At 37.8% G+C, this 27,212-nt stretch overlaps 1 protein-coding gene across 6 annotated transcripts in view; it reads left to right on the top strand.

Annotated features, from left to right (window-relative positions):
* Window positions 1–25,899, top strand: part of SMAD1 (SMAD family member 1) — a 76,946-nt gene extending 51,047 nt beyond the window's left edge. For all 6 annotated transcript variants that reach the window (XM_041738275.1, XM_041738271.1, XM_041738273.1 and 3 more), the window contains 5 exons: window positions 8,565–8,822; window positions 11,550–11,666; window positions 14,870–15,091; window positions 21,125–21,381; window positions 24,557–25,899. In XM_041738275.1, the coding sequence (XP_041594209.1) occupies window positions 8,565–8,822; window positions 11,550–11,666; window positions 14,870–15,091; window positions 21,125–21,381; window positions 24,557–24,700 (998 nt within the window). In that variant the 3' untranslated portion in view covers window positions 24,701–25,899. The remainder of the gene's footprint in view (window positions 1–8,564; window positions 8,823–11,549; window positions 11,667–14,869; window positions 15,092–21,124; window positions 21,382–24,556) is intronic.
* Window positions 25,900–27,212: the final 1,313 nt, after the last annotated feature.

Genomic DNA, 27,212 nt, shown 5'->3' with positions numbered 1-27,212 from the left:
TAGAAGAAAATCAATGAAAGTGATAGAACTCAGGAAATAAATTTTAAGACAAAACCACTTAATAAATAAAGAATAAGTTGCAGTGTGCCAAAGGGAGACAAGATTCTTACTAAAATGTAATAAGATTTACTGAAGAAGGCAGGAAAACAACGAATTGGAGATTTGAAAAGAAGTCTGTAAGGGTCTTAGTGAAAGCATTTGGAATGGACAACAAAGAAGATCTAACATATGTATAATTGGAGCTCCTACGTTCTTAAAGACCAAGGAACAGAAGTTAGAGACAAACCTAAACTTCCATATTGAAAGGACCTACCAACTACTTGGGAAAACATCTAGAATAATGAACTTTGAGACAAACCCTAGTAAAACTGTATTAGACTTTCAAGACAAAGAAAAGCCCTCAGGGCCTCCAGGCAAGAAGAGCACATAGCTTGTAAAGGCAAGAATGTACTGAAACCAGACTTCTCAAAAACATCACACAGAAATTGGCATCCGTGCAAAAGCATTTCAGAAAGCTTAAGGAAATCAAAAGCAAGCCAAACTCCCCTTCAGTATTAAGATTAAAGAAAGTTGGTGGCGCAGCGGTTTGGCGCCTGTCTTTGGCCCAGGGCGCGATCCTGGAGACCCGGGATCGAATCCCACATCGGGCTCCCGGTGCATGGAGCCTGCTTCTCCCTCTGCCTGTGTCTCTCTCTCTCTCTCTCTCTCTCTCTCTCTCTCTCTCTGTGACTATCATAAATAAAATAAAAAAATTTAAAAAAAAAAAAAAAAGGAAAAAAAAAGTTTAAAAAAAAAAAAAAGATTAAAGAAAGTTTTAAATATGCACTCATGGATACTGTTAAAGTGAGTTCTCTCTGAGAAGTCTGATGGGGTAGTTTTATTCAACTAAGAGATGACTGGGGAAATCTTGTTGTGAAGTTGTAGAGATAAGGCAAAAATAAGATTGGTGATATAGTTGGAAAAATAATATGTAAACCTAAGATGTTCTGACAAAGTAGTAAAGTGCAAATTTAAAAATGGAATAGAAGAATAGAAAAGGAGAAAAGCAAAATAAGACTATTGATTGTATAGATAACAGATAAGAGTCAAAAGAGCATGTAAAACTGACCAACTGGAAAATAATGATCACAAAACACCTGCATATCAGAATCTATGGGATACATTTAAACCAGTGATCAGAAGAAAATTCATAGCCTTGAATACCTATGTCAGTAAAAATGAAAGAATAAAAACAATAGATTAATTTTAAACTTCCAGTCAGAAAAACTAGGAAAAGAACAACAAAGTTAATCAAAGTATGAGGAAAGAGAGAGTAGAGATAAAAGCAAAAACTAATGAGAGAACAAAGAAAAAGATCAAATGAACAAATCCAAATCCTGGTTTCAAAAAAAGACCAAGGATCAGGTAATTAAGAAAAAAAGATCAGATGGGGAGAAAGCGTAAATATATATATATATATAAAAAAGATATAGGAAACAGTTATTGATACAGAAGATATAAAACTTAATTGTAGGATTACTCTGCATATCTTTATGCAAGTAAATTTGAAAACCTAGATAGAATGGATAATTTCCCAGGAAACATACAATTTACCAGAATTAGCCTCAGTAATCGTAGAAAGTTTAAATTTATTTCTATGGAACAAAGAATTGAGAAAGTTATTAAGGAACTACTCCACAAGAAAGCACTAAGCCCAAATAATTGAACAGGGGAAGTCTGCCTAACATTTAGAGGCTGGTTAGGAACATAAACCCTTTCTGAGCACAGAAACATTTATTTATTTATTTTTAAAGATTTTATTTGAGAGAGAGAGCATGAGAGAGAGAGAGAACGCACGCACAAGAAGGGGGTAGGGGTAAAAGGAGAAGCAGACTCCCTGCTGAACAGGGAGCCCGACATGGGACTCGAACCCAGGACCCTGAGATCACGACCTGAGCTAAAGGCAGACGCTTAACTGAGCCACTCAGGGGCCCCCACAGAAACATTTATGAAGCAAATACAACGTTGATATCAAAACCTGATAAAAGGGGTGCCTGAGTGGCTCAGTTGGTTAAGCATCTGCATCCCAAGCTCTTGAGATCAAGTCCCGCATTGGGCTCCTTTCCAAGCGGGGAGCCCACTTCTCCCTCTGCCTGCTGCTCCCCATTGCTTATTCTCTCTCTCTCTCTCTCTTACCAAAAAAGCTTTTTTTTTTTAACCTGGTAAAGATCACAGACACACAAACGAATCAGTATCCCTTATGAATATTGACATAAAATTTCTAAATATTAATTGTTAGACTCAGCCCACATTAAGAAAATAATACTTCATGACCCAAGCAGGTTTTATGCCAGGAATGCAAGAATAATTAATCCTGTTAATTAGATCTAAAAAGAAAAATCATAATACTATCTCCAGAAATGCTGAAAAATTCTCTGACAAAAATTTAACACCTGGGGGTGCCTGCGTGGCTCATTTGGTTAAATGTCTGACTCTTGAATTCAGCTCAGGTCATGGTCTCAGGATTATGAGATCGAGACTCAAGTCAGGCTCCCCGCTCAGTGGGGAGTTTGCTGGAGATGGTCTCTCCTTCTTCTTCTGCCCCTTCCCCCCTCACATGCACTGCTTCTCTCTCTCTCTCAAAATAAATCTTTTAAAAAACTAATGCCTGTTCCTAATAACAACACTGAACTATAGCAATGGATGGCAACTTCCTTAACATAATTAACGTATATACCAAAGTCCTAAAGTCAGCATCCTAAGGGGAAATACTAGAGGCATTCCCACCAAGGTCCAGAATACTTCAAGAAAGTTCACGGTCTCTGGTACTTTTTAACATTATATTGGCACTATTAGCCAATGCGACTAGACAAGAGAAAACAATTGGGAAGGGAAAAGGAAAACTCTGTCAGTGGTATGATAATTTACCTGGAGAATTCTGTAAGGAATCAGTGATAAAACTAAGACAACAAAAGAATTCAACAAGGTGGCAGTATATAAAAGCGTGGAAATATCAATAACGTTCATATATAAAAGTAGTTACCAGTTAGAAGATATGATGGAAGAGAAAACTCCATTTACAGTAGCAACAGAAAAAATAGAGGAGTAAATGTAATAAATGAAATGTATAAAACTTAATGTAGTTTTCTAGATTGAATTGTTCATCCTCTCCCACCAATTTGTATTTTGAAGCCTTAATCATGAGTCCGTCAGAATTTGACTGTATTTGGAGATAGGGCCTTTAAAAAGATAAGTGAACTCTACATCTAAAATTAATGTTGTAATATATATTGGCTAATTTAAATTAAAAAAAAAAATTTAAAGTGAGGCCATTAGAGTGAGTCCTTATCCAGTCTGACTGGTGTCCTTATAAGTGGAGATTGGGACATACAGGGAGACACCAGGGAAATAAGCTGTGTGAGGACACACAAAAAGAAAATAGCCATCTGCTAGCCAAGAAGAGAGGCCTTGGGAGAAACCAACCTGCCAACACCTCGAGCTCAGATTTTCAACCACAAGGACTTTGACTAAATAAATGTTTATTATTTAAGCCACCCAGTCTGTGATATTTTGTTACAGCAGCCTGAGCAGACGAATATAGTTAACATGGAACATTCCTAAAAGATGCAAAAGTAGACTTGAAGAAACCTTCCTAGGTTTTGAATAGGACATCTGAACATCAAGGTATTCTTACTAAGTTAATTTGTAAGTATATTGTGACCCCTGTAAAAGCACCAAAATCTCCCTTTTTTGGAGGTAGACAGGGTGGTAACTAAAGTTGATGTGGAGTAAGCATGTAAGCAGAACATTGAAAAAGAACTGTGAAAGGGGATTAGCCCTATCAGATATTAGAACTTAAAGCCTCTATAATTAACACAGTGGTAGTGGGGCACTGACTAGAATAGAATGGAATGGAATGTCTAAACATAGACCCTAACATATATGGAACTTTATCAAAAAAGTGGTATATCCAGTCATTGGGGCAAAGATGGGCTTTTTAATAAATGGTGTTGGGGCAACTGGCCAACCATTTGGAAAAAGATAAAATTAGATCTATTCCTCATGTATAAATAAAACTGAGCAAATAAAACTGAGCTACAGATGGATCAGAGATCTAAGTAAAATCGGAAACTCTGTATGCACTAGAAGAATGTATGGTTGAATTCCTCCTGACAGTCTGGGTGTAGGAGAAGCCTTTTTATGACTCAGAGTCCATCTGCAATAAAGGAAAATATTGATAAATTTGATTATAAAAAATAAACTTTTTCACATAAGCAAAGTCAAAAGACAAATGACAGATTGTGATAAAATATTGTAACATATAAAATAGCACAGGCTAATATCTCTAATACATATTTTTTAAATGAAAAATGAAAAGACTAAAAAATGAGCAAAAGGCTCAAGCAGACCAGTTGCAAAAAAATATATTAAAATGTCCCCTGAAATACATGGAAAAGGATCAACTTTCACCATAAGAGAAATGCAAATTAAAATTGCACCAAAATGCCATTTCTCACTCATATTGTGCAAAAAATGAAAATCATAGGGTACTTGGGTTGCTCAGTCAGGGTCGTGGGGTCGAGCCCCGCATTGGGCTCCATGCTCAGCATGAGTCTGCTAGAGATTCTCTGTCTCCCTCTGCATCTCCCCACCATATGCACTGCACTCTCTCTTTCTCTCTCTTAAATAAATAAAATCTTAGAAGATGAAGGAAATTCCTTTAAAAAAAATCTTGACAAAATAAGTCTTGTCTTGGGGGCTCTGAGGGGAAAGTCACGCTCATATGTGGCCAGTGGCAATGTGAAATGGCACAACCCCTGGAAAGGGGTACTTAACAGAGTTATATGTTCATTTTCACCCAGAATGGCCACTTCTAGGGATTTACCCTGAAGGTACTCCTTTAACAATACTGCAATATATGTGCACAGAGTTCTTCATTACAGGGTTATGGTAATGGTAATATACCGTAAACTGCCAAGACATGGGAGATTGGTTGAAGAAACTATGGTGCTACATTACCTGTAAAAACAAATATGGAAGATCTCTCTAAACTAGAAAGTTAATTTAGGATATAAGTGAATAAAGCAGTGCAAAATAATATGTAGAGTAGGCTACTTTCCTTTTTAGTAGTAAAGACAAAATAGGAAAGTACGCATTTGGGACGCCCGGGTGGCTCAGTGGTTGAGCGTCTGCCTTTGGCTCAGGGCGTGATCCTGGTCTGGGGATCGAGTCCCACATCAGGCTCCCTGCTTCTCCCTCTAGCTCTCTGCCTCTCTCTGTGTGTCTCCCATGAATGAATGAATGAATGAATGAATGAACGAACGAATAAAATCTTTTAAAAAGTACATATTTATCAGGTTAACTTTTTCAAGAAGAAATACAGGAAGGATAAACCAGGGGGTAAAAAGAAATTGATTAGCCTCTGAGGAGGTTAGACAAGGGCACTGAGTAAACAAATTGTAATATATATATATATATATATATATATATATATATATATATATAAAATAAGATGCCATATAAAAACATTGATTGAATCCTACAGACATAGTATTGAACCAAAGACACCAGACACAGGAGTATATATTCCATTTATGTGAATACTTGCGCATTTTACTATAGATGCGTGATATCTCAATACATTTTTTGTAAAGATTTTATTTATTCATGAGAGACACAGAGAAAGAGGCAGAGATAGAGGCAGAGGGAGAAGCAGACTCCCTGCAGGGACCTTGATGTGGGACTCAATCCTAAGATCCCGGGTTCGTACCCTGAGCCAAAGGCAGACCAACAGTGGCTCAACCACTGAGCCACCCAGGTGCCCCTTGATACTTTTTTTTTTTTTTTTTGATACTTTTTTTTAAAGTTTATTAAAAGATACTTGTCTTGGGATGCCTGGCTGGCTCGGTCCATAGAACTGACCACCACAGCACAGAACAGAGTTACTATAGGAACACAGGTACTAGACATGAACTTCAGGTGTACGTTGCCTCCTGCTGCCACTGTCATTGGTGGGCAATGAGAAGAAGCAAATTCCTGGTTCTAAAATTATAGGCAATAGGAGTTGCTGAAACAGTGGCTCCAGTAGGTAGAATGTATATGTATATGGGGGCGGGGGGATCCTCTGAAGAGTCAAGATAGAGGATGGATTCAGGGTGTTGTCTGGTGCTGCATTTGGGGGTAGGGTTTAGAGGCCAGTTTTTACCCTACTTTAAAGGCACTAATCAGAATTCAGATGACCATGAAAGGCAAGTTGGAAAGTAGTAACTCAAGCTGCAGTGTTGCATAGGTAATTCAAAGGTATTGTGCCATTTCAGAGCCTTTGTTTACTTTGGAATGTAGATTTTTGTTGACCCAGGGGGGGCCTTTATGACAATTAGGAATTTGTTTCTTCAACAAAATAGCCTATATTTCAGGTGACTGTTGAAATGTAGAAGGAGTAATTATGCTTTTGGTGACTTAATTTGGGTTAGATTCCATCACTGTACAGAAAAGGAAATACATTTATTCTACTAAAAAGATTTGTTTTTAAGGAGTCAGTTAGTGGGGAATTTATTTTTACCGATTAGCAATTTAAGATAGAGTTATGAGACCATTTAAGACCTTCAAAAACCTATTTTTAAAAGAAAAACAATGTTCAGCTCATGAATAAGTGATAATCCAAGTGTTTGGGGCACATTTTCCTGCAGAAATGGTATAAGTTATAGATAGATTCCCTGAAAAGCCCTCAAAAATCTACTTAATTCCTAATGCCACAACATAATTGTTTCTTTGAGAGAATATATTCTTTTTTTTTAATAATAAATTTATTTTTTATTGGTGTTCAATTTACCAACATACAGAATAACACCCAGTGCTCATCCCGTCAAGTGCCCCCCTCAGTGCCCGTCACCCATTCACCCCCACCCCCCGCCTTCCTCCCCTTCCACCACTAGTTCGTTTCCCAGAGTTAGGAGTCTTTATGTTCTGTCTCCCTTTCTGATATCTCCCACACATTTCTTCTCCCTTCCCTTATATTCCCTTTCACTATTATTTATATTCTCCAAATGAATGAGAACATACAATGTTTGTCCTTCTCCGATTGACTTACTTCACTCAGCATAATACCCTCCAGTTCCATCCACGTTGAAGCAAATGGTGGGTATTTGTCGTTTCTAATGGCTGAGTAATATTCCATTGTATACATAAACCACATCTTCTTTATCCATTCATCTTTCGATGGACACTGAGGCTCCTTCCACAGTTTGGCTATTGTGGCCATTGCTGCTATAAACATTGGGGTGCAGGTATCTGGTGTTTCATTGCATCTGAATCTTTGGGGTAAATCCCCAGCAGTGCAATTGCTGGGTCGTAGGGCAGGTCTATTTTTAACTCTTTGAGGAACCTCCACACAGTTTTCCAGAGTGGCTGCGCCAGTTCACATTCCCACCAACAGTGTAAGAGGGTTCCCTTTTCTCCGCATCCTCCCGAGAGAATATATTCTAACTCCCAACAACAATAGCAGATTTTAAATCTCCTCCTTTTTCCTCGTGCAGATTTCCAAATGGGTGGTTTTTCTAGCCAAGACCATGAGAGTAGTAGGGATTCTGACGGCCTTCCTTCCTGGGGAGTCCGTTTGGAGACTGTAGTGGGGAGTTGAGGATCTAACCCAGTTAGGGCTTCTTAGCCAGGCCTTCACTTTAATAAGCATCATAACTTATAGTGGCTTTGCCTCTAGAGGTTTCTGGAGGTTGCAAACCATGCTAATTATTAACTCCTTAGGTTCCTAACATACAGAGCTTATTAGGAGTGACTTGAGCTGCTTTCTTTCATTCTCCAGTGGTGTGGATGTTTTTGACCTTTATACCTTGAGTATCCAGTTAGCAAAATGTGATTTGTATGACCCGTTTCTTCCTTTCCCTGTCAGGTAGTTCTGAGGGTTACTGAGAAGTGGGTTAAATGCATTAATATCCTCAGAGGAAAAATTTTTTGTGAAGTATGACTACTTGGACACAACATAAAGTCTGTCCCCAAGATGTTGTATTTTGTCTAATTAACTACCTTTATTGGCATTTGGATTTTTTGCTGCTAGCTGTATTTATCCTCTCCTTGTTAATATACTGGGCCTCCTTTTGTTGTAAAGTGAGTTAAATGTGTCAATTTAAAACATTTGTGATGAATAATTCATACCATTCAATAAATATTAACTCTTTAAATGTAACGTCTTATCAGTGGAGGCTATAAACGTGGTACTGTCGATGGTGGCATATGTTAATTGTGCTTTGGTTTTCAGTGAATGGAAAAATTCAGAAGCGGGAACCTTAACATTTTGAACATAACAAGTGTCCTGCGCTTTTCTTGGGCAGTTTGTTAGTGCTACAGATCTCGAGCACAAGTCACAGCAATTCTAAAGAGACTATTTGTTACCGCATTTATTCCTGAGTAGAAAATGGCTTTGCATCTGAATGATGCTTTTGAGCTGGCAGCAGGGCAGGGTTCAGATAATTTATTGTTACTTACAGATTATGTTTCTGCTCTACTGTGACGTTATTACAGATTTTCATCATTTTCATGTTTGTCTTTCTCTTTTCTTTCCCTTTTTCCAGTTCTTCCTCCAGTGCTGGTTCCAAGACACAGCGAATATAATCCTCAGCACAGCCTATTAGCTCAGTTCCGTAACTTAGGACAAAACGAGCCTCACATGCCGCTCAACGCCACTTTTCCAGATTCTTTCCAGCAACCCAACAGCCATCCATTCCCTCACTCCCCTAGTAGCAGCTACCCCAACTCTCCTGGAAGCAGCAGTGGTACCTACCCGCACTCGCCCACCAGCTCAGACCCAGGAAGCCCTTTCCAGATGCCAGGTAGGTTGAAATGTTCAGTGATTTTCCAGTCAAGTAGATGGTGCTGCTGCCGCTGCAAGCATCAGGGGGAGCTGGGTACACCTGCCTACCCGAGAGCTCTTCAGCTCTAGTACCTGGTGCTCTGCTCTTGGTTGCAAGATACTGCTGTGGCTAAAGGGAGACCTCGTAGTCAAGGAAGCAAATGTCCTATTTTATTTGCCAGACATAGATGCTTGAATATATTTTATTTTTTATTTTGAAGGGTTTTGAAACAGCTGCATCCTTCTGGGAGTGGCATAATTGTTACAGTCTTTGCTCTTGATAAAAGAAAGAGAAAAATAATGTGTTGCACACATTTGCCGAAAATGGAAAAAGCCCTGTTGTAAGTGCAATCTCAGAAAAGATACTTCCTGAGGGATCACACCCCCCCACACACTTAATCAAATTCATTTAAGTGGTGATGTAATCCCAAGAAACATATACTTTAGCAACAAAGGAAATGCAGCAGAAGTACTGGAGACCATCTGCTTGTTTAACTTAGCAAAGACAAAAACAATTATCTTCCTTTTTTAGGCTTAACTGATGGTGTAATGTTTATCAAAATAAATGATTAATTAGGGCATTATATTTTTCAAATTATAGGTTAGTAAGCAAGCATCTCACAAAAAAAATAATTAGTGCCAAATTTCTTGCTAGTAGACCTCAAGGAGCATACTCTACACAAAGATGTACTTAACACTGATTAACATTTCAAGAAGGGAAATGGGTGGGCAAGCCTGTTTATTAGGCCACTTGAGATGTTTTTAAGTAAATGTGAATTTGACAACAGTGCTGGGTATGTCCTAAAAAATTGAAAAGTGGTACATACTTGATAGTGCTATCTTTTATTTATTTATTACTTTTTTTTTTTCTTTTTGAGCCTTTTATTCTGCAGCATTTTGTTTTTCCATCCAAAACTGTTTAGGATGAAGCAGGGCATTGAGAATATAGACTAGTTTAAAAGTCAAACTAAATATCATCTGATGATTTCTTATTCATCCCACTGTCTCCCAAACCCATCGGGTTTGGTGAACCAAGTTAGTGATGAAGAGACAGTTCCAGAAGCTTTTGAGCAGTGGCAAACCCAGGGTAGGTCTAAAAATGAAAAACTGGAAGATTTTTGCTTGAGTTTACACTCTGTTCCTGGCTGTGAAGGAATAAGGCACAAGCCAAATAAAGGAAATGTAGAAGAGAGAAAGCTGCCAGGGGTGAGAAAAGGCACTTGTGGGAAAAGTAGAGTATCACCCATAGCTATGCAGTAGTGTTGTTGCCATAGGGTGCTGGTGATATTCTCACCAGCTCATTTGCAGAAATTTACTGGATTCGGTCTCGCAGGATGCTGCTCTTTGTCTTCATTCCTGGCTGCAAGCAAAGCAGAGTTGGTGTTACAGCTGCAGGGAAGAAGCTGGAGACAGGGTGACAGAAGCATCCAGATAAGATCCCCTTAGTCCTGTCTTTGTGCTGTGAGCCCTCACTGGTTAGCAGCTGGACAGTGGAAGTTACTGGGTTGTGACTCAGCTGGAGAGTCAGTCTTAGAAATCTCTAAAAAACTGTAAAGGAGCAGCAGTATCAGCCAGTTTTTGTATTACCCAGTTGCCCTTAGGGATCTAGGCTACTTATCCAAGTTATTCATGGCTCCCTAAGGTAAAGCTTTGTTCCCTGCTCTGTCACATGTGCTAGACGGGCTCACAATAGCCAGTGAAGCACTTGCTTTTTGATCACAAAGGCTTATTTGTGGGCAACCCGTACCCCTTATTTAACTTAAGAAAACACAAGATCTATATTAGTGTTCTTTGTTTCAGAAGTCATGCTGTTTGCCTCTTATTGCCAGCTGGCTGTGAGCTTTCTTAGAAGAAACATATGTAAAATCTGAATTAGAACATAGCTGTGATAAACTGATTATTATTCAGCTCCTAGAGGTTTTAAAACTAATGATTATTATTAAGTAGGTACTCTTAACAGATTGTTTAAAGTCATGAGAAATTAACAGTTTAAATCAGTAAATTGTAATGAAACTCGGTAAATTCCTGGGAGCCTATGTGTTTAATGTAAGAGACCCTGAAGCTTTTTTTTTTTTTTTTTTTTTTAAGAAATCCTATGTTGGGGATCCCAGGGTGGCTCAGCGGTTTAGTGCCGCCTTCAGCCTAGGGCGTGATCCTGGAGTCTCAGGATCGCCTTCAGCCTAGGGCGTGATCCTGGAGTCCCAGGATCGAGTCCCAGTCCTCACATGGAGCCTGCTTCTCCTTCTCTCTGTGTCTCTGCCTCTTTCTTTCTCTGGTGTCTCTCGTGAATAAATAAAATCTTTAAAAAAAAAAAAAAAAAGAAGAAGAAATCCTACGTAGCTTTCAAAGGTTTCCCATCCACCAGTGAAACTATGAAATGCACAGGTCCTCTCAAAGTGGCTTGTGTGAAAGTGTGTTTAAGTGTTCTTCTGATTATTTTAAAACAGCCTGAACCTAGTAGGCAGACAGCTTCTGTTACTGGCATACAGTGCTTTTCATACCACTGAATGTTCACTATGGTTGTACCAGATGATGAGATGTTAGTCACTTTCAAAAAGTATACACCCAGTTCAGTGTCTGTAGCAGCTATTTTCTGATAGGGAGGTTGAAATGGGCAATTTAAATCTCAAGAATTTCACAGAATATATGTTTTTAAGTGTGTGTGTTTATTTATGGAGAAAAAAATCATTTTCTTTAACTCTTGTAGCTGATACGCCCCCACCTGCTTACCTTCCTCCTGAAGACCCCATGACCCAAGATGGCTCTCAGCCAATGGACACAAATATGATGGCACCTTCCCTGCCCTCAGAAATCAACAGAGGAGGTAAAATAGATTGCTGTTTATTCCTCTTTTACTGTCTAAAGTTTATCTGTCCAAATGTAACTTTCCCTCCCAAATGTTTATTCTGTAAAAAAGATAGCTATAGGAGAAAGAACACAGCAAGAGAAGCTAGATAGAATTTTTTGGATTACAAAATCTTTTTCATATGAAGAACAAACACACTGATTGAACTAATGAAGGCCTAAGTGTAATTGTTCAGTCCTCTCTTGAGAACACAATACTTAATAATTTTGAATTTGTGGTAAAAGAGTATTTTGAAGCGGAAGGACAAAGGGTTATTAAGAAACAATAATATTGCCGAAGTGGAGTTGTCACTGGTGATTTCCAAAATTAGAAGTTCATATAACACGGCTTTCCAAAGGTTCTTTTGTTGTTAGGATAGATATTCATAAGTATCATTATTTTCTAGATCTCATCCATATATAGCTGCAACTGGAACCAACTAATAACATTTGTTTCTTTCTCGCTGTATTTGTTTCTAAATAAAATTGTGTTACAAAAATGGATCAAGGTATATGTTTTTCCTGTTCTTACCTGAAAGAACATATAAGCAGAACCTCTAAGCAGAATGGAGCATTTCTTTGCCTTTCTGGGAGAGGGTGGGTATGTTTCCAGCCCTGTGTGACCACCGGCAGCAGCTGAGGGGAGAATGCTGTCATTCTGTGCTGGCAAGTGGGGTGGGCCTAGACAAGAGAACTTGGGTCAGTGAACTTCTGGAGGATCCCTGAGCACAGGGGTAGGAGATTATGACCACATTGTTGCAGAAAACCGTTCCCAAACAGCCTCTCACAGAAGAAAGTGTTTGGCTGGTGCCATGTAGCATGGATCATTTCAATATGCAGCATTTTATGCAAATTGAAGCTACAGTGGGATCTAATTACAAGGCATTGGTCTCATTTCATTCTTACTATTTTTTTTTTTATTATTAAAATGGCAGATACCTCAGACTTTGTCAGGGTTGCTACGTTTTTTAAGTTCTTAAAATCTGACCATAAACTCAACCTTTCTTAGATGTGCAGTATAATAAATTGGAATGTATACCTTCTTAATCTGTAAAATATTTTTCCATCTATTTTATTGGCTCTGTGTTTCTCGTAATGTCTAGAACAAGCTCCCAAACATAATTATGGACCAAAAAATAAAGATTCTGGTTGAGGAAAAAAAAAAAAATCCTGTCTTACACATCTCTGGAATTTGTATTTCAAAAGCAGGATAGCAGGAGAGAATGGGCACGGCACAACTGTATGATGAGGAGAGTGTGGGCCCTATTAGCTATTGCGGTTAAGCCTAAAATGTCTGATTTCAGGAAATAGGCCTCTAAATTGCTTTAAGGTTTTTCCTTTAAATAGCTTTAAAAAATTTCCCCATTAGAATAAGTTTACAGTTAATATCTACCTAAGGAAGGAATGTTGGCCTTTCTGTTACTCTTTTACCTTTGGTGGTTTTCCTAAAGCAGGAGTCCGCATACTACAGTCCACAGACCAACTCAACCTGCTGCCTGTTTTTGTAAATAAAATTTTATGGGAGCACAGCTATGTCCAGTACATATTATCTGTGGCAGCTTTAACGCTGCTAGGGCACAGATGAATAGTTACAGTGGATACCATGTGGCCCACAAAATATTTTTGGTCTTTCACAGAAAAAAATGTGTCGTCCTCTGACCTAAATGGATAGTATCTTTTTTTTTTTTTTTTTTTTTTAAGATTTTCTTTATTTATTCATGAGAGACTCACACACACAGAGGCAGAGACACAGGCAGAGGGAGAAGCAGGCTCCATGCAGGGAGCCCGATGTGGGACTCAATCCCAGGTCTCCAGGATCAGGCCCTGGGCTGAAGGCGGCGCTAAACCACTGAGCCACCCGGGCTGCCCTAAATGGATAGTATCTTAAACAATCCTGATAACGTATAAAAAGCCTTCTCTAATGATGTTACAGCCTTCCTTTCAGTTTTAGCACTAGCTAAATCAGTAAAATTTTGCTCTTTGAAATATAGCAACTTGACCTGGGATAATTGTTCAGTAGAGAAATAGTGTATGCCTGTTTTTGGCTCACCTGCTAAGTGTGTAGAGCAGCTACCATATGCATGGATTTTTTTTAAAAAGATCTTTATCTTTGTTTTCTTTACCAAATTCTAAAATTAAGTATGTTGTGATATCTGTGGAGGTTGATGTTAACGCAGAAGTAAACAGTTCTAGCTTAAGCTTCTAATTTGGATATTCTTTCTCTTTTTACAATTGTACACTCAGGACCTCGTAAACCTTAGATCATTACGTATGGGCATACTGGGCATACATGGTTTGTATTCCTGGAATCTCTAAAGCAGTGGTATAAGAGGTTTTACTACAGAAGGAACTTATCTTTAGAACCTTTTAGTTGCAAATGTTTAGAAGCATGTTCTGTTTGGAGATTTGTTAGTCTTAAGAGATTTGAGTTAACAAGCTGCATCCTGTCAGTAAAGTTGGGTAATTTCCATTGTTGGCCCATTCTGGGAATGGAGAGACAAAACACACCTGCTCTGCATGACTTAAAGCAAATATAAGGAAGTTAGCATGAAATCTGGATGAGAGAGATATGATTCATTCTGTAAAAATGGCCAGCTGGCAAGATTTCTTCCTACATTTGAGGACCGGAGCAGAGCCGTGGCCGTGATGGTTATTGGCAGCTGAATGTGAAGTAAAGGAACTTCTTATCAATAATTAGAAACTGATTTTCATTGCTTTGAAAAAGCATAGGCCTATGAAGGCTTTGTTGAAAGTCACCCTTTTTCTGCCAGCACCTTTGGCACATTTCCTGTCCTCTATTGTGCTCTTCCCATTTGTTTTTCACTTGCCACTTGTGTTTCTTTAGATGGGGAGCCAGCATCTGTGGTGGGGGTGACTTCCATTTTGGCATATGACAGAGCAAGTAGCATATTGTGAGTGTTCAGCAAATGCTTTGGTATGCTTGCTTAGCTGGTATTCTGGGGATCTGATAGTAATTGGAGATTATTTTCCAATTAAAGAGGAATGTCACACATAGTAAGGAGTACCTGTTTTAGATCTCATCGAGAAATCATATACATTGTAATAGCATTTGCTTTTCCATATCTTCATTCCATGATCCGGAGCCAATTTTACAATACAGTTTCAGTTTTTGAGAGCCCAAGGCACTTACCGAGGTTGACTGTGAGCTTTTCTTTCTTATAGACGTTCAGGCAGTTGCTTATGAGGAACCTAAACATTGGTGCTCTATTGTCTACTATGAGCTCAATAATCGTGTGGGTGAAGCGTTCCATGCCTCCTCCACAAGTGTGTTGGTGGATGGTTTCACCGATCCTTCCAACAATAAGAACCGTTTCTGCCTTGGGCTGCTCTCCAACGTTAATCGGAATTCCACTATTGAAAACACTAGGCGGCACATTGGAAAAGGTGAGTTTGCACTTGAACCTCTTTTAGATGTTTGTCTGCTGTGTCCCTGTTCCCCTAGAACTGACCTAGTCATTCCTAGAGCAGATTCGTATAGCAAACACCTGGTAATAAACACTGGCTCCAGTACGCAAATATTGGAAGTTACTTGCTTTCCAATCAGCAGTTTCTGTGGTCTGCCACCCCAAAGGAGTTGATACTAATTAGCTGAAATAGTGATTGGAGGAAGGGCAGGGGGCACTAGTCTATCTTAGATTTTGCTGAAGAATAAAAACAGCTGTTAGAAAGTGACTTACAACCTAAAACTAAATAATAAGTTAAAAACGAGTAAAACCTAATGTGTTTCAAATGCGCCCCATAACTCGGGAGGAAAAAAGAAAGCACTAATCCGGAATAAGCTATGAATGTCCTGTTTGGCTATATTATCTTCAGTCTGGGCCAAGTAGGGTAGAGTGGTTGCAAATAAATCCAGAACTCTTTTTTGTTAGTATACTTGATTATCTTGTAACAGTATGAATGAAACAGTTATGAAACTTATAGAGAGAAGGTTAAGCAAATGACTGAATGTATGGTTGCTGCTGAGAACCTGGCTTTTCACTGTGGAGTAAGAAAAATACAGTGTAGAGGAGGGCAAAAATAAACCCCATGGTGGTATCAGAGTGAAATCATGATTTAAGAATATGTGTACATATGCGTATATGCATGTTTATGTTCTCATGGATGTGTGTATGTGTGTGTGTGTGCACTTAGATAGGTGAATTCAGACATGCATATGGTTTCTGATCTGTCTGCTGAAAGGGCTAACAGGCAAAGATGCCCAGGAGCAATAAGCACATCTGCTGCTCGGCTTTTCATCTCTTAACACCAGTTCCCACTGGGAGGATCCAGGGCTTCTCAGGAAAAGCGCCGACTCCAAGGCCAGAACAGATAGACAAAGATGACCCTGGAACATTTTGTTATATCAGAAAGCAAGGAAATGTTTAGATGGAGCATGTCACAGGAGCCAACTTGGAGGGGCTTCCCCTGGCCAATTCTGGGACAGTTTGAGCACCAAAATAATTGAGTACAGCTATGGATTTTTTATTTATTTATTTATTTATTTATTTATTTATTTATTTATTTATTTATTTATTTTAAGATTTTATCTATTTACTCATGAAAGAGAGGAGAGAGAGAGGCAGAGACACAGGTAGAGGGAGAAGCAGGCTCCCTGCGTGGAGCCTGATGTGGGACTCGATCCCGGGACTCCAGGATCATGCCCTGCGCCAAAGGCAGGTGCTAAACCACTGAGCCACCCAGGGATTACCCAGCTATGGATTTTAAACCACTGAAAAACAATAGTAATTTGTAAGTCCATGCCAATAATAAGTAGATAAAGAATGAATGGGGAAGGCTGGTTGGTAAATGTAGAGTGAGTGCTAGAGTTGGAAAGTCATCATTTTGCAGCCATCAGGAATCTTCAGTGTATTCCTGAATTTGCAGAGAAATTTTTTGCAAGAATTGGGGTATTTGCAAGGTCTTACAGTGTCTCCACACAGACTGCCTGTTAGGTACAACAGAGAATAAAAATCAGTAACTATACAGTGGAAACATTGGACAGCATCTTGACTGGGAGATGAAAATTATCATTACCAATGAGAGACAGATAGATCTCATATGCCACCAGATGTGATGCCCTGAGAAGGAAGTAACATCACCTATGCAGAATTCCAACTGAGAATGCAAATCTGAGCCTCATCATGGGGAAACTTCAGACAAAGCCAAAATTCTTTTAGAAAGAGTGAGGCGGGGATGCCAGAGTGGCTCAGTGGTTGAGCATTTGCCTTTGGCTCAGGTCATGATCCCAGGGTCCTGGGATCGAGTCCCACATCAGGCTCACTGCAGGGAGCCTGCTTCTCCTCCCTCTGCCTGTGTCTCTGCCTCTGTTTCTCCATGTGTCTCTGAATAAATAAGTAAAATCTTTAAAAAGGAGGTGGGGGGGTGAGGAGGAACTGTATTCTTCCAAAATATCAATGTCAAAAGACAAAGGTATAAAGATGTTCCACATTAAGAGAGATTAAAAAGATATGTCAGCTGTGTAATAAGTTGACCCTGAACGTGATCTATACCAGAAAAGGGGGAAAAGACCACAGAGGACCTTACTGGGGTCTGCAGACAGAGTTAGAACATGAGTGGTAGATTAGATAAGAGTATTATATCAATGTTACATGCACTAGCATTGCTAACTGTACTGTAGCTATATAGAAGAACATCCCTATTCTTAAGAAATACATACATAAATGTGTGTGTGTATATGATTATATATCCATCTAAAACAAATCCTATGTCAGAATATATATAGATACATGCATATACATGTATCTATGTGTGGATATATATATATATATATACACATATAACTATACATATATATGTGGATATGTATATATACATCTATCTATCTATCTATATATATAGAATGTATATGAGGGTGTGTATGAAAGCAGAGAGGGGAAGGAGGTGCAAATGATAAAACATATGGAATAAATTGTCACCATAGATGAATCAGGACAGTGGTTATATGCATGTTCTTTGTTCTGGTTTTTTTTTTTTGGCTGTTTGTTCTATTTCTAAAAGTTTGAAATTATTTCCAGAGTAAACATTTTTTAAAAAATTACCTACCATAAAATTTAGAACAGTGGACCAGATCAAGTGGTTATTTAATAAATGCTTAAAAGGCATTTGATATAAAGTTTAACACTTGATCCTTAAAAAAAATCAAAAAACCTCCTAAAACAGGAATCAATAGATAGTTCCTTTATATGATTGGGGGTGGGGGGAAACAAACCCTAAACTCTACATTTGATGATGAAATGCTAAAACCTAAGTTCATAACATATAGATACCCTACTATGATCTCTAAACCCTGAAAATTGTATACAAACACAATTTTATGTATATTCAGGATGGAGGGTTATATTTTTAATTAAGTTCTAAAGTTGACCATTACCCCAAAGTACTAAAAAGTCATTACACTCTGGATCATTTCTATTACAAATTAGGAAGAGGGGCACCTGGGGGACTCAGTGGATTAAGAATCTGACTATTGATCTCAGCTCAGGTTTTGATCTCAGGGCCTTGAGTTCAAGCCCCACATTGGGCCCCATGCCAAGCGTGGAGCCTACTTAAAAAAAAAAAAAAACACACAGGAAGAAAATAAGGATTCTGGGAATGCTGTTATTTAAAATTGTTTCAGATGCCTTGACTGGAGTATTCAAATGTAGAATTATCAATAATGGAAATAAGCCAAAATTACCATTATTGCAGATGATATGATTAACTAATTGATAATATTCCTGGGATGGATTCTTGAAGTGAAATTAGTAGGTCAAAAGCTTTTGATGTTGTGCCAAATTACTTCCGAAATGCTTTTATTAATTTCTGCTCATACCATAAGTCTGTGTATGAATGGCTTTCCTCCTTCACCCATGTCAGTATTACTTATGTTAGTAATATGTAGTTAGTATGGTGATACTTATGGTCATTGTGTTTATTCAAAAGTTATGGTTGTTTATCTAGAAACTTCTAAAGAATTTTTTTTAAGATTTACTTATTTATTTATTCATGACAGACATAGAGAGAGAGAGAGAGAGAGAGAGAGAGAGAGAGGCAGAGACACAGGCAGAGGGAGAAGCAGGCTCCACACCAGGAGCCTGACGCAGGACTCGATCCCGGGACTCCAGGATCGTGCCCTGGGCCAAAGGCAGGCGCCAAACCGCTGAGCCACCCAGGGATCCCCAAGAATTTATTTGTAGAAACTATGTGCCAGTTTTCTTTAATCTGGCAATAACCAGTTAGAAAATATAGTCGAGGAGAAAATCACATTTCCTGTACCAATAGAAAACATAACTTTTTTGAAATAGTCTGAATCAGCAATATATGAGAATTATGTAAAGAAAACTAAATTTTACTGAGAGAGAAAATTTAGATAAATAAGCAGTCAGTGTTCCTTAAAGAGAAGACTTAATATTGTGAGACTATTTTAAAGATGTCTGTTCTTCCTATTTCAGTGTATGGTTTAAAACAATCCATGCCAGAATCATAATGTGTTATTTTTTGAAAGTTGGCAAATATGTTCTGATATTACCTGGGAGAACAAACGAGTGAAAATAGCTCCATTTTTTAATGGAGAAGTAAAGGAAAAACTCTTGATGTTAGGCTAATTAAATATTATAAAACTACAGTTAAATCAGGCTCTAAATGGCAAAATAAATTAAACTCAAACTATATTGTATTTCAAAATGAATGTATATTAAGTGAAGCATAACAAACCAGCAGTCTCCTAGTGGTCCTGCAGGAACGACATTAGCTTCTAAGTGAGGCTGTCGGGAGAAACCCTGACCTCAGTATCATATATGCAAATAGATTAATGAACTGAGGTTTTTTTTAATGGCAAGCTATTAAGAAACTAGAAGAAAATACATTTGATCATAGAAGTAGAAATTTTTAAGCATAAAAAGCAATAGGAAAGATCATGAGATTTGACTACTGAAAGCTTTCAAACTTCTATAGATTAAAAAAAATACAAAGGACTAATGGGGAAACAAATAGGAAATAAATTATTTATATCTTACACGCAGCTCATAAAAAAGTAATAAAAATACTAGAACCCCAGTGGGATAAATAGGTAAGAAATATGAACAGTAAGTTTGTAAGAGAAACACAGATGGCTAATAAAAATATGAGAGCATATCCAGTCTCACATGCAAATTAAAACAATACTGTTTTTCAGCTATAATTTATTTTAATTTATTTGTTTTTGTCTTAAGCTCAGTCCTGGCATAGGCAAAATTAGAAAGGCATTCATACACTGCTTGTAGGGTGTAAATTGATACAAGCATTCTGGAAAGTCATTTGGCAAAGTGAATCAAGAGCCTTCGATCCAGTGATTTAACTTCCAGGAATCTCTCCTAAGGATATTATCAAAAATTATCCAGAGATATTTATCCTGGCATTGGTATAACAGCAGAAAATGGGTATCAAAACTATGATCCAATAATAGCAGAATGGCTAACGTAAATTGTTGTGTCCTTATAATCCCATCGATACTTTGAATGTTTGCAGAGAAAGTTTAGTAACACTCAAAACCTGTAATCTAGTGCATCGAACACTTACAGTTACTACCTCTACATTACTAAACAAGGGATGGTATTTGCTGCTTCATATTTTGTTTTACTTTCTAAATGTTCAAAAATGCAAATTCCTCATTTTTATTACCGGGGAAAAGAGTTAAACACACACACTCACTCTCTCTCTCTTAAATTGCTTTCTCTACATCAGGCAGGAAAATGGGCTTCTGCTCTAGCAGCTATTTAATCATTACGGAAGTCTTAGCCATTGTGTGTACATGTAAACACAACACATAATTTTTTAGATTGGATTGGAGACCATAGTTTTCGCATTGGCTGAGCCATGCTAGAGTTACCTGCAAGATAGATTGTTTAAAGCCACATGGGATGTGACTGTGTTCACTGCGTGGCCTATAATAATCTGCCATTAATGGTGTAGGACTTTGTCAGAATGCTCCCCCACCCCACCGCCCCCACTTTCCTTTTTTTAAAGGCCGGGTAGGATCGATTTCCTACACTCCTGGCACTCAAAGATGTCACAGGAAGAAGTTTGGAGCAGATGGTAGTTCGGGGAGATCAGATTCCACATAGTATGAATTATTTTTATAATTTTCTTTTCCCCTCGACCTTACATCTTACAGCTCTTAGCACTACTTCCTCCACCTGTGGTTTTCTAGTTCTTTTACTTTTCTTGATCCTCCTTTCTTTGTTATATTATTTCCTAGAAACCTCTTAAATATACAAAATAACAAAGGGACATTGTATGAACTAATACAATTAACTAAGATTTTATCAGTTGTGCAAGATTTGGAGAATGTCTAGTTAGCCAAATTTTAGATCCATGCAGATTCATATATTGAAGTTACACAGATGCTTTTCAGCTGTGAAAAATGATAATGAAGACATTGCATGCATTGTCTTCCTACAGGAGTACATCTTTACTATGTTGGAGGGGAGGTGTACGCCGAATGCCTCAGTGACAGCAGTATCTTTGTGCAAAGTCGGAACTGCAACTACCATCATGGATTTCACCCCACTACTGTTTGCAAGATCCCCAGTGGGTGTAGTTTGAAAATTTTTAATAACCAAGAATTTGCTCAGTTATTGGCACAGTCTGTGAACCATGGCTTCGAGACAGTCTATGAGCTCACTAAAATGTGCACTATCCGCATGAGCTTTGTAAAGGTAAGTGAATTCTGATTCCTCTGGTCAGGGTTTGACACACTTGCTGCGCCTTCTCTTAGTGTATATAAATCTGTATCTTCTTGGTATGTGCCCATAGAAGCCAACTTATTACCTAGACGTTTTTAAACTTTAGTGAGGATGTCAGTTACCAGGAGAATATCATTAGAATATAGGAGAGTTTGTATTACATGTTAGCAGCATAGGCGGCTTGACTAACTGTCCTATTTGAATAAGCACTATTTTAGTCATTGTAGTACCATAAAAGAATGTCTTGTTATACATTTAACTTGTATAATTTAAATGCGTGGTTTTCTTAAGAGATCAATTCAGTAAACACACCCCCCCTCCTTTTCTTTTTATTCTGTGTTCTTAATACCTTTATGATGGTAATGCTTGTTGCTTTAGTTTTGACAATGAACAAGTAATCTTTTTGTAAATAAAAATTCGTAACACTGGGGTTCATTTTTGATTGGTCAGACTTTTTTTAATGGTTGCGGCAAAAACTCACAATTTTCTTTTAATTCAAAAATTAATAAGACCTTTGCCCACAAATGCCTTAGTTCTAAGATTATTGTTAGGGTTGAGGATGGGGAAGGTTAAAGACATTGTTCACGGTTAAGTGATCTCTTTTATGCATTTGCCTCTGAAAAAAAGTTTTAAGATGTCATTGAAATGTAAAAACATTAAATATCTGGTTAGATTTTATGAGTTGTAACTTATTCTAATGACTGACTTGTCTCTGAATTCTCAAAGATAAATTTTCATCCTCTGTTACCTTGAGAAACAGAACTAATTATATATTTGGGTGAGGCAATCACCTTTTATGTCCTCTCTTTAGAAGCTCACCTAACTTGTTGTTAAACCTGTTTGTAATGTATGTGTTACAGAGGGTAATTTTGGAAACTTACTTTGTTAATCATCCTTTAGATCAAAGATACCTTTCCCTGAGTATCATTGTTTTCTTACTTCTTTGAATCATAGTAGCAGATTTTGACTGTGTTCTCTGAATGTTGGCTTTCTCAAAACATAATTCAGTAGTTCTTTGTGGCTGAGTCTGGTGCCTTTTTAGTATTAAAGGAGGGTTTTTACCTTTTAAAGGGATTTACCAATATGCTATGTACCTATGGGACTATAAAGATCTTTCTCAGCCACAGTTAACATTCACTGTTTCATTTTTGACTTTGCGTTTTAGCTAAAATGAATTTTAAAATGAGGACAGTCACAGTGCTTTTTGTCTGTTGTTTACTGGTATGGAGGAAAGAATACCTGTTGAGAGTCAAGAGACCCAGGTTCTAGTTTTATCTGCCATTTTAACTGTGCAGTTAAGGCACAGGGATCCTTTGCTGATCCTCATGATTGTCATCTTTAAGACCGGTAGGTGGAGTTTGGGAACTGTGGTAATCATTACAAAGGTCCCTTGGTGAGTCTACTACTATTGAAGAACCACTCAAGAGGAAATTAATGACTCTACTGCTCCAACTGGCTTTCTCCTCATGCTCATTTCATATTGATTACCTAATTTTAATGGTTTTACTTTTATACATTTTAAAATATTTTTACACAAGTACAAACTTTACACTAATAAAAAGTGTTTATGATATAAAGATATGCATTAACAATGTATTAGATTTCATTCATTAAACAAATATTTTTAGCACCATTCCAGAGAATTAACACAAAGATGTAAAAGCACCTAACGTCTCTAGGTTCACAATGCTAGTAGCCTATTACATGTTTAACTATAAAATAATGAGATGGAATGGAAGGTTATGGACATATAATAAATCATATATAATAAAGATATAATGGACATAGTTGGGAAGCTGGATTTGGAGAGTTATGAGTAAACAAATTTCGTTTTAAAACTCCTGCTGACATGATAAAGGGCAGCTGCTTATACATTTGCAACAACAACAACAAAATTCAATAGTGTTTGTGCAGTATTGTTCTTTATTATGATAAGGATTACATACCTTGCCCTGTCACTTAGCATCTTAGAGAAATGATACAGCACAGCACATTTTACTAATATTAATAGCCAATCTTGTGCTATTTTGAAGACCGTCATTTTGGACTTTAAAGCATTCATTTTATAAATTATTTGCACAATGAACTCCTCATATATATCTGAAAAGTCCAAGTCAATTCAGCTGAACAGGTATTTCTTAGGGCTTCTGCTTTGTGCCAGTCACTGTGCTAGGTGTTTGAAATCAAAGATAAATAAGATCTGGTCTTCCCTGTCTTCAAAGAACTTACTATCTAATGTAGGAAACATGCACACAAACCTTTAAGTTTAGCAATGTATTGATATAAGTACAAATGCATAGATATATATCGGTATGCAGTTCATATATCACAACTTTTTCTTGAAGGTTTTGATGTTCATATGTATTTCTTGAAATTCCTGGAGTAGGTAGGTGTCAGAGATAAATAGAACCCAACCTTCTCTAACATCCCTCATGAAACAAGGATTTATCAGAGCTTTATTTTCCATTGCCCACACCAGTGAGTTTTTGATCTTTGCAATTGCAAAATTACCTTTCTCTTTTGCAATTTTAGTGTACCAATTCAGTAATGCTGAAGATGTCTGGATGTATAATGGATGTATAGATCTATTATATACATATACATCCGTGTATACAATATGTAATGGAATCTATTGATTCAGAGCAATGATTAGGTGTCAATTATAGCTTTTTGGGTATGTATGTGCTTCTGCCAGTTTGCTTGGAGATTGAAAGATCAAAAGCTCTTGTGTTGATAGGAGGACCACCAGTGAGTGAGTAGGCAAGAAGCTGCCTAACAGTAACTTCTGTCTTATTTTCTTGATGGTAAAATGAGAATTTAAGATGTTACAGTACCATCAGTAAGGTAGTGAGTGGGCAATGAAAATGAAAGTTAGAAAGTGCCTTCATTAAAACAGCCTTATAATGTGTTTTGAAACTTCCATTCCCCAAGACCAGTACTCTTGACCTGGAATCTATGTAAGGACTTCAGGGAGCCTTGAACACACCCATTCCCTGAAATTGCCTGCCTCTTACGTGTGTTTGTGTGCACAAGCACCTGTCATGGAAAGCATCCATGTCTTTAATCAGCATGTCTGATTATGAGAACTCTTCTTATAAGTTTAATCACGGAGTTAAGCAAGTGAAATGACCTCCAATGTGTCTTCTAGGGTTGGGGAGCCGAATACCACCGCCAGGATGTTACTAGCACCCCCTGCTGGATTGAGATCCACCTGCATGGCCCCCTCCAGTGGCTGGATAAAGTTCTTACTCAGATGGGTTCACCTCACAATCCTATTTCATCTGTGTCTTAAACGGCCTCAGGCTTCTGCCTCTTGAAAACTATTGAGCCTTGCATGTACTTGAAGGATGGAATCAGACACGATTGAGAACTGACAAAGGAGCCTTGATAATACTTGACCTCTGTGACCAACTGTTGGATTCAGAAATAAAAAAGCCTTGGTAACATACTGTTGATATCAAGAACCTGTTTAGTTTACAATGTAACGTTCTATGGTAAAATCAACTAAAATGCATACTTTCAGCAGGACTTCGTATATAGTTAAAGGAGAGATGGCCAAGCCAGGGACAAATTATCTATTGGAGAAATGGTCCTAAGAGATTCTTTTGTGTTTGGCACTTTAAGGTCATCATTTGGCAAAAGTTTAGCATTAATAGTCTCTCTGAAGTGTGTTTTTATCAGGTTTAGGACCCATGTTGAATCTTCTTTTCATGGGTTTTCATAATATTTTAAAACTGTTTGTTTAGTAATGGTTTTTGTTTGTTTTTTAAGTAAAGTTTAATCTTGATGATATACATAGTAATCTTTCTAAAATTGTATGCTGACCATACTGCTGTCAGAATAATGTTAGACATATGCTCTTTGCTAATTATATATGTACAGAATATTTGGAAGTTAAGAATTGATTAGACTAGTGGGTTTAGGAGTATTTGAGGGGGGTGGGGGAGAGGGAAATGACAACTGCAAATGTAGAATATACGGTAAAGAGTCAGTTTGGTGCTTTTAAGAAACAAACTGATGTCTGAATTTTGCTGTGTTTCAGTTTTTTAGAGATTTTATCCTACTTTTTTTTTCCTGTCTTCTCTTCCTTCTTCTCCAAAAAGCAGTTATGCAGCTGGTTAATTCATATAACTGTGAGAGCAAATGAGTAATTCCTGCTACTCTGAAATCGACTGCCTACATGTTTCAGTACCAATTGTATGGAGTGCTTGAATGTAATAAGCAGTTTTTATGGAGTTTACAGATATAGGCTTTAATTTTCAAGTGAATTGTTTGCCAAACCTAGTAACTGTTAAATATTTGGAGGATTTAAAGAACATCCCTGTTTAAATCCATTTCAAACTTTTTAAATTTTTTTGTACTATGTTTGGTTTTATTTTTCTTCTGCTAACCTTTTATATTCACTTATGCTCTCGTACATTGAGTACTTTTATTCCAAAACTAGTGGGTTTTCTCTACTGGAATTTTAAATAAACCTGTCATTATTGCTTACTTTGATTAAAAATTTGTTGTTTCCTTCCTGAATTCACACACTAGATTTTAGGAATAGGAATATTTACTACTCTTTCGAGAGATTTTTCTGAAGTATTCCTTGCCACTCGTAACTAAATTACTAGCATGGAGACAGGGAAACTGAATTGTGAAGAGAGCAGAGGCCTCTTCAATTCAGAACAGACATGTGGAACTTAAGAAATTAAGAAAAAACTTGCAAAATTTGGAATTTTAGATGTAAAAGTATATGCTTGTTTATGTGAGGAATTACAGCACCAGCAATTATTGATGGACCTCACTCAGTCAACCAGAAGTTCCAATATCTAAACTTCACACGAGAATGCAAGTGTGACATTGGGAAGGAATGAGAACTAACAGTGCAACCGGACAGGGCTCACTTGCCCATCCTCTTACCGGGGGAATGAGCTGCCTCTCTCCCACCCCCCACCCTGGCCCCACACAGACCTGAGAAGATTTAGATTCTTCCCTGGCCAAGATGATGCCACTCTTTCTCCTGTGTATTTTCATACCATTTTCCCCACAGTTGTTTATGAGCTCCACTTATTCCCCAAACTATGGTCACACAGAAATTTCTCCTGCATCTTGCTGCCTCCAAAAGCATCATGGTACACGTGGAAACAGCCCTGGATAGAACACCTATATTAGAACACATGTTTATGCATGTCTGCTGGGTCACTTAACTTTTACGAACCTCTGTTTTCTTACCTGTAAAAAAGGAGCTGATATTGTTTCCTTATCACAAAGTTGAGGTGAAGATATATTGGAAGAAAAAAGTGTGAAAATAGGTTGGAAACCTAATCGCCATGTGTAATTATAGGTGTCACTGTTTTCTTAAGCTTTCCCCTGTACTCCCAATTTCCCATTTCCCTGCAAAATCGTTCCTTGCACAAGTGACCTGGATTGATGATGGCAATTTGTGCCATATAATAAGAGAAGATGAATAAATTAAAGCTATTGAGCTTCCACAATGAAGCATCGCTGAAAATTTTCTGCTAGTAAAGGACACAGGTCAGGATTTCTCACCCTCATCCTAACAGAAAGCTATTTTTCTGTTTTCCCCCACATCCCACAGCTGCCTTTGGTACAGTTATGCAAATTGTGAACTGGGTGTAGCACATTGTGGGCAGCCTGGAGACTGACCAGGTCAAACTCCAAAATAATCCAGGAGATTGAAACTTATTGGAATTAGAGATCCTAGGAATTTGCAGCATGGCCCATAAATCAGCCCTTCATGCTTAAGTGCAATTATTTGTTATTTTTGGTAAAATCTTGGTGACAGTCATTATCATAAG

Source organism: Vulpes lagopus, chromosome 23, assembly GCF_018345385.1.
Source record: "Vulpes lagopus strain Blue_001 chromosome 23, ASM1834538v1, whole genome shotgun sequence".
Lineage (NCBI taxonomy): Eukaryota > Metazoa > Chordata > Mammalia > Carnivora > Canidae > Vulpes > Vulpes lagopus.
This window is presented reverse-complemented; position numbering and strand designations above follow the sequence as displayed.